Genomic DNA, 15145 nt, shown 5'->3' with positions numbered 1-15145 from the left:
CAGGATCCTTAGGGATGCTTCCTCCACCACAGCTGTGAGTGGTGCCGCAGACCTATTCATAAAGAATCAAAAGAAGTCCTGCCAAAGAATGATGGATAGCCTCAGTGCGCATCGCTGTGTAAAACAAGTAAATATTCAAATTGAAATGAAGTAGGTCACAAAAAGCAAACAGCTTGACAGCATGAGGCTGATAAAAGTTGCTAGCTCAACTGCTAGCATGTGTAAGTCAGAGACACAGCAGCTCTCTGAACTTTGCAAAAGCTGCTGGTTGCTGCAAATCAGTTTCTTCAGTCGTGATACAATCAGCCATCCCAACAAACCTGTGAGACATTCAGCTGCAAAGCCATTACTGCAAAAACAACTCCAGAATATAACTGCAATGTAATGTGTACCTAGAAACCACCCTGCTTCACATCTACAGAACACATACAGAATTTGTCACCTTTCCCCCTTGATGTATCTGCTGCCTGCAAGCACTGAGAGTAACTTCAGTAGATCCTTCTGACAACTCCTGAATTCAAGAAGCTTCTATGATAACAGCCTCGTAGTTACCGTGCTGTTCTGCACTACTTAAAGTGTTTAAAAATATATCTTGTCCACATTTTAAAACAGAACAGACACCAGGACATTTTCTTTGAAGATTAACAGTCTTTGCTCCATTTTGAAAACTCAAAAAAGTTTGAGTGAAAAATCAAATCGGGAAGGCACAAATGACAAGATTTCCCTAGTTAGATCAGGCTGCTCAACACCTGCTTCAGTGCTTACACATGCTTGTGATAACACTTGTTTCCATTACTCTTGCCCTAACACTCAGCAACCTCTGGCTTCACCTCCTCTGGACCCTCCTTCTAGGTATATAAAGGCAGAAATATGATTTCTCCTCTACCTTCCTTTCCTATAGTTGAACAAACCAAGTGCTTTTTGGCATGCCATGTGTGAAACTCCCTGACAAGTTTAGTGGTCTCCAGCAAATTCAGCTTCAGGAGGTCCATATGCCTCCTGCTCTGGGGACCCCAGAACTGGACACAGCACTCAGACACATTCTCACAAATAGACAGATGGGATTACTTCATAGTGCCCTTGAGTAACAGAACCTTTTAGATTCAATCACTTCCCTTGACCCCTGCTGCCCACAGCCCTAACAGAGTGCAAGATGCAACTGGTCCTCTGCTGAAACAGCATGATGCTGCCTCCTCTTCAACCTTGCTGTTCACCATGAACTCCAGCTTCCACCACTATTTCAAGTACTGAAAGTAAAATATCAAATGGGAAGTCAAGTAATGTTTTAATGTTTGTATAAATTATCTAGATGCAGCAGCCAAATGTACATTCAGTCATTTTGCCGACCATAGGAAACTAGGAAGAACTGTGAACTCCCTTGAGGATAGAGAGGCCTTAGAGCTTTGGACAGACTAGAGAGGTGGGCAGCCAAGTTAAATTGAACAAGAGCAAGTTCGGGATTCTGCCTCTGAGAAATTATTATCCTGGTTGTATGTACAAACTGGGGATGAGAGGATGGAGTGCACCCCCACAGCAAGAGATCTGGCAAGATCCCTCAAGAGAAGACTGAGAAAGAGTAGATAAGGTTACTTGGTTTGTTTAGTTTGAAGAACAGGGGATGAGGGGTGACCCCATTACAACCTAGAGCTACCTCAAGGAGGCCAGCAGAGGAAGAATGGCTGATCTCTTCTTTCTGGTAAACAGTGACAGGACACAAGGAAAGGGCTTGAAGCTTCCTCCTCGGAAGTACAGGTTGGACATTAGGAACAGGTTCTTCACCTGCAGGGTAGGTGGTCACTGGATCACACTCCACAGGGAAGTGGTCAGGACACCAAGTCTGCCAAAGTTCAAGGACTGATTAAGTTATATTATTTATTTTCAACAGTTCTGCACTGACTAAGAGTTTTGGAGTCAACGATCCTTATGGGTCCCTTCCAATCCCAGATATTCTGTAATTTTGTGATTCCAAGTATAAATGGATGAGCTAACTAATTTTAGCTCAAATCAGGAATTATTAATCTGCTCAGCCTGGAATGAGATTGAGAAGCAGAGAGAAAACAGCAGCTGGTGAAAGGATTAACTTGATTAGGTAAACTTTCTGCAACAAACTGATATTAATAAAACATTCTAAAATGCATCTGTATTTTATTTTGTGCATGAAATCCAAAGAAATTTCTTTAACTTTTCTATTTTCATCTGCTTTATTGTGTTTATAAAGTCCTGTCAATATTTCTGTTGTCAACTTACTTCAATTTTTTAATTTTTTAAACTTCTATGAATGGAATTAAAAAAACCTAAGTAGTACAGAGATCTGCTGATATGTATGCTATCCAAAGAGATGGGATATATTAATAATCACTGCTTTAAGTATAATGCATTTTAGAATTTATGTATTCACAGAGTATTCAGATCACATAACAACTACACAAATGAGTTATCAGCATCTCATCCCTTACTGAAACTTTCCTGGTTTTTTATATTAACATTGAAACAAGTGTGTTATATTTTTTTGCCTGTGGCCTGACAGCGAAAAGCTGAAAGTCCCCACAGCAGGAAACAAGTGTTTTAATGACATTTGATTTGAGTTTTTGAGAAATGTACCAAATGCAAAATTCAGAAGCACAGCTATTGTACCATGGAAGCACAGAACAGGAAACCCAGAAAGACCTTAAATTTTAGTGGAACGGTTTTTATACAGACCCATTATAAGTTCCTCATCCTTGCAATTTTGATTTCTTCAGCCTTAGGGAACAAGGTAACAGGCTGTTATTGCTAATTGGGACTGTTACTCCAGAGTGTGATGACTCAGCAGTTTCCACAAAATCAGTCTACATTCGAGGGCTATCAATTCCAAGCACACAAAAATAAGGCACTATAAAGCAATTTTGAGGATATTAATGGTAGCCTTACTCATGATGATACACAATACATGCTTCCAAACTGGATTTTTTCATTGGCAGAAATCTTTTCTAGACCATTCATACACATCCATTGCATTCAACTGCATTATGGTGGAAATGCTATGGGAGAAGAGACACATGCCATCTTAGTTCAGACTGTGTTGCAGTATTAACCTTGTTTTGTTCAAAGCTAAAGAAGAAAGTGTGAACTAGGATCAACAACCACGTCAGCCAAGCTTAAACCACTGGAGAGAAATCCTTCCTGACATGAAATGACCTCTGAGTTTCAAATGAGCATTTACTTACTTCCATGTGCTAAGAGTAGAACTAGGCTTGGGATGACTGTCAAAAAGAATCCAGTCATCAGTGCTTGAAGCAACATCACATAAAGTGAACCCACTGATACTGAATAAATTGCATTCCACAAAACAAGCCAAAGGAGTGCACTCCACTATGCATTTTCAAAGCACCAGGAGCCAACACTCCACCACTGATGTGGTTTTACTATGATAAAATCTCATTTTCTGATTACATTGATGTGACCAATGGCTAGAATTGACATGGATAGTGAACATGTACTTTCTGCTCAAAGAAAATGAAAAAGAAGTTTTTTTTCTATGTTATGCTTCTAATCAATTTAATTAATAAATATTCCACGTCCTTCTCTGCAGATAGTCATATTTAGTCAATATTAAGTAGTTTGGTTCAGCTGTTTCCCCTCCTCACTTATTTTCAGAGGCATATGTATGAGATTTGATATGGGAAAAAATTGTACATTTGGTTATCCACACAAGCATTTGCAGCAGAGAAAACCTGAACACACAGTCAGTCATTAACCAAAATAACATAATAGACTTGATACATATCCTGGACTACTGAACTGTTTCCCATTCAAGCTTCAAGCTCTGATATCTGGCAAATAAGGGTTACACGATCCCAAAAATGGGTGTCTCTCCATTGATACAACTGGATTTAAGATGAGTTAGAAATAAATTAATGGAAACTAACTATGCTAACATATGTCATGGTGCTGAGATGCTAACTTTCAGGTAATTATGTGCAAACTATTTGCTCATTTCAGTACTTGCTTAAAGACTTCCTACTATATTGACATATGTGACAGACTACAATATTGAGTGATAAGTAGTTCTTGTCATTGCTCTAACTCCCCAGACATCCATTTTATCATGGGATGTTTTAGTAGAGAATTTGCACTACTTAGGAAATAAAAGTAACAGAAAGAAAATAACCTCATCCTTAGATTTTATATGTTAGTAATAGCAGTTATCAGATTCTAAGAGGAATCAGCTCGCTGAGCAATTTACTATTCCCATCCTGAATAAGCTAAAGCTCCCACAGTTACCATTATAAGGAATTGCATGGGATACTTTTGTCTTGATATATCAGATTTTTATCTTTAAATTATTCTTAAGTAACAGCACGTATCAAGATAAAATATGCTTATCACATTTAATTTCTCACTAGGATATCTCTGAAAACATTTTTATTCTGCCTCCCCTCCCCTCTAATTGTGTTAGAAGGCTCAAAATCACCTTTTTATTCCAGAGAAATACACATACACATTACATTTCCTCATTTGTATGTAATAAAAGTAGCACATATGTTTTAAATTCAGTATCTTAATAAGTACTGTGCTGCTGATTGTCCCCCACATTGAGTTTCAAAATTTCTTTGCTAATGTGGCCATTAGAAAGCATTGGTTTTATTGCTACATGATGAAACAAGAATATTTCTGCTGTGCAAATAGAAAGGGACTGCTCTCCCAAAACTCTCCCTGAAGTCATAGCTGTTAGTCAACTCATTTTCTCGTAAAGTCAGTTAAATCAGAAAGATGTAAGCAATTTAACAGAAGTGTTATTCAGTCTCTTCAGGACACTGAAATGAAGGAGGGTTGTGATATCTTCTGTTTCCTTATGAACCCTTCCCCAGTTTATAGAGCTAGAATTAGAATGGAAGACTGAGCAGGAGTCTCACATAGCCATGCTGGTCTTTTCAGTAAGATACCTGACATCGAGAGAAAGAGAAAAAGATGAGCCACAAGGGATTCTCAGACTAACTTCTGTGGAGGATGTAGTGGAATAAACAATCTAATAATCTTTATTGGAGGATGACAAAGAACTATATATCATGGATCTATTAAACAATTTCCAAACACCACACAAGAACTTTCAGCAGAAAAAGCTGCCACATCTGTCCCCTCTGCTCATAGTGGACAAAACAAGAAATTATAGATTTTAAGTGCAGCAAGAAAGATCCAGGCAGATGCCTCAGAAACATAGTTAGGTCACTGGAAAGATTGCATGTAGGAGTCATGGCTTTAGGAACTTAGAAAAACACGTGCATGTCTCTTTTCACAGCATATCTGAATTTATCCTGATATCACAGAAGAAGGTAAGTGTAGGATCTCTAAAAAACTGACACCATATTCTTATTTAGGACAAATTTGGATTTCAACTGAATAATTTAAAAAAGTACATGGCTTCCAAGAAGTATCACTTTGCAGCCAGTAGTATCAAGGACAGTGCAAAATTAAAACTGTTACATTCAAACCCAAAGGGATACCTTTAACTACTGCTCTGCTTGTCTAACAAGCATTTTGGGTAATCTTGATACCTGATCTACCTATCCTTCAGCCAGAGAGAGTTGACCTCTTCTTTGGTTGGCTCAGACAAGCTGCATTGCAAGTTGCAATTTCATTGTCACCATTATTGGCATTATAACCTCACACCACTACTGCTTCTGTGAGCATGGACGAAGATAAATATCTGGAAACTTCTTTGAGTGATGCGGTTCAGGAAAAAGGCCAATAGAGAGGTGCCCAGAAATGTAGGGACAAAAACCGAGAAAAGCTGTAGTATTATGTCTGGGTGGTGCAGATATTCACAGTTTTAATGTAAGAATGTACAATTTGCAACCAGAAACATCACCATTCATCAAACCTGTTCATCTCCTGCATAAGACACTACCTAACAATTTGAAGTACTGAACACAAAAGTTGAATAGTGTATTTAGAAAATCCCTTCTGCTATTCAGAACACAAAGAAAACACTACAAACAATCACAGGAAAGTCTGTCTGAAAGGTCCTCAGGTTACCCTGCAATTCATCTAACCAGTTGTTTTGGTCTCTCTTCCTAGCTATATGCAAAGATGAAAATCCAGCCACTGCACTGCAATATAGCTGTGATATTTCATTATAACAGACCCAGTGGCAACATGCCACACCAGTTCAATACAACAGTAAGTTAATAAAAGGGCATCTTTCTGAAACAGAGAGATCCTCCCTAAATTCTTAATTATGATAAGTCAGTAAGTTGCTATCTCCTCTATCTGCATTTACAAGGAACACGTGAAGAAAAAGGTAAAAGAAAAATAGTCTTTCACTCAATCACCTTTTCACTAATGAAAAGTCTGCCTGCTGATTCTTCCAATTACATAACAGAATCCTGATATTTTCTTTAGTAACTTCCTCAACACTTTTAAAAACACTTTGTCAGACTGTTTCATGTCATTATATTACTTGGGGAATCAAAGATATTTTTGATGAAGGGATTTTATTTCACACCTTATTACCAGCTTTGACATAAACTTCTAGAGAGCCCCAAAGGTATTTCTTTTTACACTGTAGCACAGTCTTGTTATCAATTCAGGTGGAATAAAACCACTCAGCTTCACTTTATGGTCTTGTGCCCTGAATTTTTCACATGGCACCCTCTCAAATAGAAGGAACAGTATAGTGAAACACTAAAATCTTATGCTCTTAGGACAAGATTCTTCTAACACATTGTACCTGTAATCCCTTGATTGTATGATTTCTACACTTAGTAGCATTTAACAATACTGTGCTCAGAAGAAGTGCTCTTAATTTTTTCTTCTATTAATACACATCAAAAAATACTTTTAAAATACTTTTAAAAAACATTTCTATTTCTCTGGAAATCATCTCTTATGCAGTCACAAATTAGAAATCTTGCTTCTGATAAGCAAGTTTAATGCAATGTTTCATGTATTATCCATTAAAGGCCAGCGGGAAATGGTGCCATTTGCCACCTCCTGTAAGTACCCAAACTTGAAGAGGCCGAACCTCATGAGAAGCAGAGATTGAACCAAAATCTTCTGTGTGCAGAAAAATACCCCAGTAAAATCCTAGAGCAGTTCTCTGATACACCATCTTCATCACTGTAACCCCCTGGCCATGTGGCACAGAGGAAGGCAAAACCTCACTGCACTGTTTAAGATGAAGGTAGAGACACTAATGAAAGCCAGATAAAGGGGAAAAAACACTGAGAATAATACTGAGGTGCACAAGGATAAAAACCTGTAGCAGTTGCAGATTCCTTATTTTAAACAGACAAGTATTTTTCTACTTTAGCTGCTGCATCAAGACTGAAAATTTAACATTATCTTTTCTATCACTTGTTTGTTTAAAAAAAAAAACAACACAACAAACTACTCACATGGTAGTGACATACCTAGAAAGAAAAATATTTTGGTTTTATTCACAAAAATTTTCTGGTTTCAAATAAGAAACTTTGCTTTCACAGAGCTCCTTCCAACTTGAAAATCAAAACTACTTTTTCCCTTTACATGACATTAGTAGACTACAGTCTCTGTCATCAAAATGGCACTGATGTGTCTACCTCTTCCATGTAGGTTTTTCCATGGAAACATGACTTCCACCACTACACTCTTTGTTTTTATCCCTTATTCTGTTTTTTCTTGATTGGTAATATATCCCTTTTTGTGGAAACTAATTTAATGCTACATCTGTTCCAAGTCAGTGGCCATCAACCCAAGTCACACTCATGGAACAGATTCTGTCAATAAGGCAAACAGTGACCAAGCTCTGATTTGCCCCGGATCTTATAAAAAATGTACACTGCACCAAAGAATTAACCAGAGAGTGCTTTATATAAAATGGAAAAAAAATTATCATCTTCCACATTTAATTTTATTTCAGAAGAAATGAACTGGCATAATCTGTCAGAAAATCCTTACACATGAACATGCCCAGTAGCCACATTAAAGGATCAACTCAACTTACTGCTGATGAGAAGCATGACTTCAAGAAATAAGCAGTTTTTCAGAATGTGCAGCCTCCAAAAGGCATCAGCTGTGAAATGTCACCACCATTGTGCCATTACTGTTATAGAATGTAAGATACTAGAGGCACAGCTGACAGCTGAGCAGAGTAATGCATGAACACCTGTGCAAAGGTGTTGTGAAGCTACATTTTAACACCCACTGCTCTCCTGATTTGGGGAACTTTTTACATTAAAGTGGGAGACTGCAAATACACAGCAATGCCCTAGCCCCATGTCTTTTTCCTGCCATCCTTAAATGGTAACACCGATGGCCCAAGGAACAGAACACAGAATGGAACACTGAATCTTTCTGTTTGTTGGAAACATGACTTTTGTGCTTCTAAGGACAAATAATACACCAGAGAAAACCTGTGAAGCAGTATCAGAAACATGCAGAATGTATTACAAAGGTGACAGACACAACTGTGTTATTTCATATTACAGGAAAGCAGAAGTTTATAAAATAATTTATTTCTGAATAAAACTTACAGGCACACGTAAATCTTATCCATATTTCACAACATATACAGCATCCCACCATATACAGAGGTGTGACTAGTTTTTCTATTTGTGAATTTATGAAAGGACTGACTGATAGTTTCTCCAAAACTATGTGTCAGCTTGATCTTAAGGGCTTCCCCAAATGCATCAAATCCTCCTGAGCAATGTATAGTGTTTGCTCATTCATTGTTACAATTTAACTCAGTAAGCTGAGTGCAGACACAGGTAAACTACTACCTTAATTTTACTGTCCATATTGTGCATACTACTTTCAAAAACATTTGCTATACCACTTCAGTAACGATAACATTAGGATCTGTTTCAAGAATATAAATTTTTCAATCAAAACTTAGTAAACCTGTCCTCTTGTTTTGTTGCAATTTGTAGGGTGGATACTGTAAATTAACTGAAATAGTAACCAGAAATCATATTTATTAAACATAAGCTAGAACTCACTGCAAACTGGACATCAAAAGAGTAGCAAAGAGCAAATAATCTTAGCATTTTGACTGCTTTTGTGTTTAAATTTTTGCTCATTTTCTCATTGATAGTTAATGAAATAGCATAAAAATCTTATCCTTCTGTTTCTGAAGACTGCACAATCTAACACTTCCCTCTCATTATTATGGCACACAAGTCCACCTTTCAAGTATTCTAAAAAATGCTTTATCAAAGTATCTCTCCTGAAATATAGTACTGTTCTATTAGTAATAACTTTTTTTTAAAAAATTCCTCAATCCATTTGAGAAATAAAATTACCTCCAAAACATGCAGTTTTATTCTCTCTTACAATCACTTTTTCTCACAGCAGTGGCTTCAGAAATATAAACATTTACTGTTTAATAAAGAACACACTTCACTCTTCCACGATTCTGGAGAAGCAATATTCTTTGCCCTAATTTGGCAAATGAGATTTTTTTGAAATTATCCTGAAACAAAATTATATTTGATAATCAAATAACAGTGCAATTTTAGTTGATGTAAGCCATTGAACAGTGTGATATTTCACCATGTATCTTAATAAAGCCTGCCTGGTATTTCCCAGCCTTTATTCTTGTATACACCTTCTTTATGGACATAACCAAACTTGCTGTAGCAGGAGAACTATTATCCACCCTTTTTATTCGCATACATCAGCCCAGTCAAAATTTCATATCTATGTACTGACACATTCAAAAGACACTGTGTCTCATTCCAATCAGCTAGTTTTTCAGGGTTTTAATTTTCTGTTTGGTTGCCTTGTGCATTCTTGGTAGGGCAATTAAATAAAAATAATTAATAAAAAGAAGACCTTGATTTTCATTTGGTAAGAAATTTAATATCTAATCTCTTTAATCTTCTGCCAGTTCAGGAGCTAGGATAGACTACTGCCCAGGTCAGATAAATGTTCTTAATTATTTCATAGAGCTAAGGTGGCATTTTTGCCAAGCTGGATGCTGTGGAAGAATAGGCAAAACATTTCACTTGGTGTTTCTTCTGACTAAATCTGTTTCCTTTCCTCTGGTATTTCCAAGGTTCCTGTCTTACAAGCCTAGTTATTGACATGCAAGCCAGATTCATTATGAAAAAAATTACTAGTCTAATTAAGAAAAAAAGTAGGTAATTTGTTGCTTTTCAAATATTTGATGCAGTATTTCTACACTTGTACATCTATACATCTGTGGTGTTAAAACTTATTGCACATTACAGATCTTTTTTTTTTAATTCAGTCCATTTTTACTCACGGTTTATTTATTTATTTTTATTTTTCTTGAGCATATTGCCCATTTCTTGACTGCATGTATTATATCTGGCATGTATTATATCTGTTTCAAGCAGAAGTACAACATCTGCAGTCTCTCCTAGGGCACAGTGCCCTCTGAGTAAAGTTTTTAGCGTGCTGTCATTCATTCATTCATTCATTCATTCATTCATTCATTCATTCATTCACTGTTTTAAGAACCCAAAATGTAGTTCTAAAATGTCTGGGTATTTTGAAACTAACCTGATGATCTCAGAATGACAACACAGTTCTGCACAAAGCCACCCTCTCTGCATATGTGCTCAAAGCACTCAGTCCTTACTTCAGACAGGAAGGCATTAGCAGTGTGTTAGCATGTTTTAAGCATATTGAAACAACCACAAAAAAAAAAAAACAGCATGGAATGTGCTACAGGAAGTAACTTATTGGAGGAAAAAACAGGAACAGTGAAGGATGAGCTGATGACACAAGTGGTAAAAATCTTCTCCAAGAAATTGTTTTAATTTGTACTTCCAATACAGCTCCTAATACTCTATGTGCCTGTCAGAAAATGAAAAACTGAGAAAATAGGGTTATACGACTATACCTAAACATCAGGGTAGTGAAGTGGGTTAGAACAGAACATAACCCTCGAAGAAAAGCAAAGGGAGCAAAACTGGATGCATCTGCAAATCTAACTTATCTAAATTAAATTAGACCACTGTGGCCAGAGCTCTATCCAATGTCAGTTGCACTGCTCATCCATTTCAACAGGGTGGAACAAGACCTTAACCTACTTGCTGAATAACTCCTTCCAGTACCTATTTAAACAATAATTTCAAGACAACAAAAAGAGCCTTGCCTCCATACAGTTCCAGATTTGAGTATTTCTTTAGATCCGTAACTATGAAAGTACTGATGGTGCATTTAAAATTGTATCCAGAGGATACTTTAAAAATTTCATTTAAAAAAAAACCCATGGAAATGATTGAAAAGTTCATACCCTTTATTAGGAAGGTCCAGGTAATGTCACAGTGAATTTCTGTGTGTGTAAATGAGGAAATCTCTGCTATCTTCCATTTTTACAAGTTCAGGAAAAAGCCTATCTTGGGACTGAATTGTCATTTAGCTTTGGTTTTGTAAACTAAATACAGAAATGAAAAAGACAATTGTGTTTAACTCTAAATTTACAATGGACATTGAAATAGAGTTTGACAATGACAGATAAAGCATATAATAATAAAAATGTGCTATAACATATCAGGCTTTGCAAAGTTTATTTTGTTATCGAGGGCATTGTCTGCAAAGAAAAGCTGTATATGAAAGGGTCTAGTGAACATCTACTTAGAAACAATATTGCATTAGCCCTTAAGACCACTTAATCCAATTGGAAACTGAGAAATTTTTAAAAATTACTTAGATTATTGCATTTGCCTTTCCAGTGTTTTTTGATTTAGAGGAGCATATTTCGTTTAGAAAAAGAAAAAAAGGTTTCCTCTTTATTTGGGGAAGAAAAACATGAAATAGAAAAGAATATTTTATATGCAGGGAAGTATTTGTACTAACCCTCTTGTAATTTAATGCTGCTGTTATTACACTCTTTCCTTGGTGACAGGAGAATTTCCTCAGTTTGTCTGATGGAATTCAGACAATGGGTCCCTGTTCTTAATGTCAGTCATTTGCTTTAAACACATTAAATAAGACAAAGAGAAGGAGCAAAAATTTAAGCTTTTTTGTGGAGCCTTGAAGATGCTGATGCATGCATTTCCCTCTCCAGTCAATGAGCACTGCTCATGAGCTGAGAGAGGAGCCAGAGTTCCACCTTCTTTACTGTGGTCTTTCCATGCACACCCTCTGTGCAGTGCTTGCTTATCTCTGGTTATTTTCCCTGCTCTTTTTAACTCTGCAGGGTCCAGTTACTATCTTTCCCTAATGGGTTATAGCTGCAGCTTCAGAAAATCCTTTTTAGTCAGCTCTTTTAATAATGAATCACAATGCTCATCCTTAATAAGCAATGAAGAGAAACCATACACATGGGGCAACATTCGTCCTCCAAAGAAGAAATACTGCAGACTACGCCCCCTCAGCCTCTGATCCACTGGTAGAGAGAATGACAGGAAAAACTCCCCACATCCGAATCCTCACACCCCAGCAAAATTATGTTGTTCTAAAAGCATGGGACTGTTAGAGTTTGCATATTCTCATGAGTGCTTCAGGGGCTGGGGTGGGGGGGGAAGCCTTTCCAAAACAATCAACATCACTTTCTGATTTGTTCTGATTTGTATTAGTTATGTTTTGATTTTTCAGAAATCTAAATTTTATCTTTCTTTTGTTCTTTGGACATGCCTACAGTTTACCCCCCAGCAGCCATGCATCTGATTTGGAAATAGAAATATTTTCCAACTGTAGCCCCTTCTAGTGAGGATGCAAAAATACCTCCTAGGATACACAGTATGGTCACTTGTGAATCATATATACAATAATTATACGTACAGCATATGTCTGCTAAGTGCAATGTTATACGCTACACTACTTCTCAGGCATGTTGCAGTAGTAAGAACTGACCTAATTTCCAAGCTACTCACACAAAATTAAATGGTTATAGCAAACATTACCATCTAACATATCTGTCAGACTACCCATGCTTTACCTGGCTGCATATTAATTTCAAAGCCAAACTATCAAACACTCTGATGAAATGAAATAAATATTATAATGAATAAAATATTTTAGAAAACAAAGCTTACTGGGAAATTAGTATATTGCTTTAAATTTCACTGTATGCTCCAGTTAAGATGTTCCAAGAACAAAGAAGACTTATCAGGTAAATGTAATCTCTTTTTTTGGTTTAATGTAACCTATTTTTTACCAAAAAACTGATTGAAGAGATTTTCTTTTCCAGCTACAAATGCCTCTAAAACGGCTTCAGTGAGGCACATGGTAGTAATGGTACTTTGCATGCTGAGAATAAGAGCCCTCCACAGTATATAATTCCAAATAATTTTTTCCAATAGAAAATAATTATCTCCTAGAAAAAGCACATTTAAAAACACTTCTAAAGGGACCTTCAAAACTGTGATACTTAGTTTAAACAAATAAAAAAAATCAGAAAGTTTCACTGATGCTGTCTGCACTGCCAGTCTTACACTGATCCTATTCCCATGTACAGCTTTTAGCAAACCAAGATATTCTTTTCCACCCACATATTGCTCCACTTACAAGTTGGTAAGAGTGGTACTGGATCTTCAGGTATTGACTAGGGGCTAGACAACCCAAAGAACAGACAGCAGAAGGCTGCTCACAAAGGAACACGCCTTAGAAACAGACACCTTCTTCAGCCCTTGAAGTTCACAGCTTGATAAGACAAAGCAAATTGAAGCACAGATATCCACCCGTCCCTGACTTCGTTCTCTACCCCTTTCACAGACCTTTATCGGCAGACAAACACACTGAATAGAGTACAGGGGCACAATATCTGTACCTTCAGGTGCTCACAAGGGGTTTTAAAGGCAGCAGGAAAGGTAGTTAATAGTAAAGTTGGGACTATTTCCAAATTAACTTTGCAGCAACACCGACCGCAGCCCTCCAGGCGGGTGCTCATCGCAGACACGGCTCTCGAACGCAAAGCGGGCTCCCACCGTACCTTAAGGAGTCTGACAGAGGGGAGGAAGGCGGCATGGCACAGCTTCCGAATGGTCCAGTTGAGTGGCCGGGGAGCCTCGGTCTGGCTCATGACTGTCCGTAAATCCCACCGGGAGATCAGCCGCAGACCTGACAGCGCCTACCGCGGAAGCCGCCCTCCAGGGCGCGGGCATCCCACGCTCGGCGCGTCCCGCCCGCGATGCCGCAGGGCAGAGACTGGGCTCGGCTGGGCTGGGCTCGGCTGGGCTGGGTTAGGATGGGCTGGGTTAGGATGGGCTGGGTTAGGACGGGCTGGGCTGGGCTGGGCTGGCAGCGGCAGCAGCCTCCTGCGCAGTGTCCGCGCACACCAAGCGCGGCCCCAGGCCAGCGATGGAGGCGATCCGCCCGCGCGGGGCAGCGGCTCCGGGAGCGGAGAGGGGCAGGAATACCGGGATGCAGCGCGAGCGGCCGCTCCCGCCCGCCTCCGGAGCAGCGGGGCTGGCCGGGTTCGCAGCTGAGCACCTGCCTCCCTCCTGCGCTTCCCTGGGCCAAGAGCAGGGCAGAAGGAAACGCATGTAAATACAGCAAGGGAGGGGTACCTGCACTTTCTTTCCCAGGGCATTGCGAGGAAAGGGAAACCGGCATGTGGGGAGGTGGGGCCAAGGCTCAGACAAGAGAGAGACTGAGGCGGGGGTGAAATTAATTCACTCTTGGTCTACTGATACAATCGCCCGAGGAAGCATTTAATTGATCTGACATAGTATCGGTGTGCTAGTGACAAGTGGCAGTGGTCAGAAACTGAACTACAAGAGCATGAGTGCTAACATAAGCGTCCTGGCAAAAAAAAAAAAAAAAAAAAAAAACAAACAAAGCCAAACCAATATTCAAAGCTCGTCTGAATATTAAATATGTGCATTAAATAATTCTGTCAAAGACATGAAAACACATGAAGTAATATATATTGCTCGGGCAATTTAAGTATGGCAAAATATATTTCCATTTGGGGCTGTAAATGGCTCCCAGATAATGGAGATGTTCTTAATGGCAGCTCTCCAGCCAAAGAAGAAATAAAGAAATAAATACCTTTTTTGGGGGGATGAAGATTACATGAAGAAAGAGATAGGAAGTGTAAAAGGAATAAAACAAATATTCTGTAACCCAATGGGGATTTTTCATTTTGCCAGTAATGACCAGATTTTACTCAGATTGTGGATGAAAACACCTTCCTAAACTTTAGTGCTTCTCAGTGAAGTTTAAATCTCTCATAACTGAGGTTAGGAGATACACATTTGATTTACGT

At 38.4% G+C, this 15145-nt stretch overlaps 1 protein-coding gene across 1 annotated transcript in view; it reads right to left on the bottom strand.

Moving 5' to 3' along the window:
* Positions 1-13975, bottom strand: part of TRPM3 (transient receptor potential cation channel subfamily M member 3) — a 258088-nt gene extending 244113 nt beyond the window's left edge. The window contains exon 1 of the mRNA XM_062513646.1: positions 13868-13975. Within this exon, the coding sequence (XP_062369630.1) occupies positions 13868-13957 (90 nt within the window). The 5' untranslated portion in view covers positions 13958-13975. The remainder of the gene's footprint in view (positions 1-13867) is intronic.
* Between the last annotated feature and the right edge of the window lie 1170 nt (positions 13976-15145).

This window comes from Cinclus cinclus, chromosome Z (genome assembly GCF_963662255.1).
Source record: "Cinclus cinclus chromosome Z, bCinCin1.1, whole genome shotgun sequence".
Classification (NCBI taxonomy): domain Eukaryota; kingdom Metazoa; phylum Chordata; class Aves; order Passeriformes; family Cinclidae; genus Cinclus; species Cinclus cinclus.
This window is presented reverse-complemented; position numbering and strand designations above follow the sequence as displayed.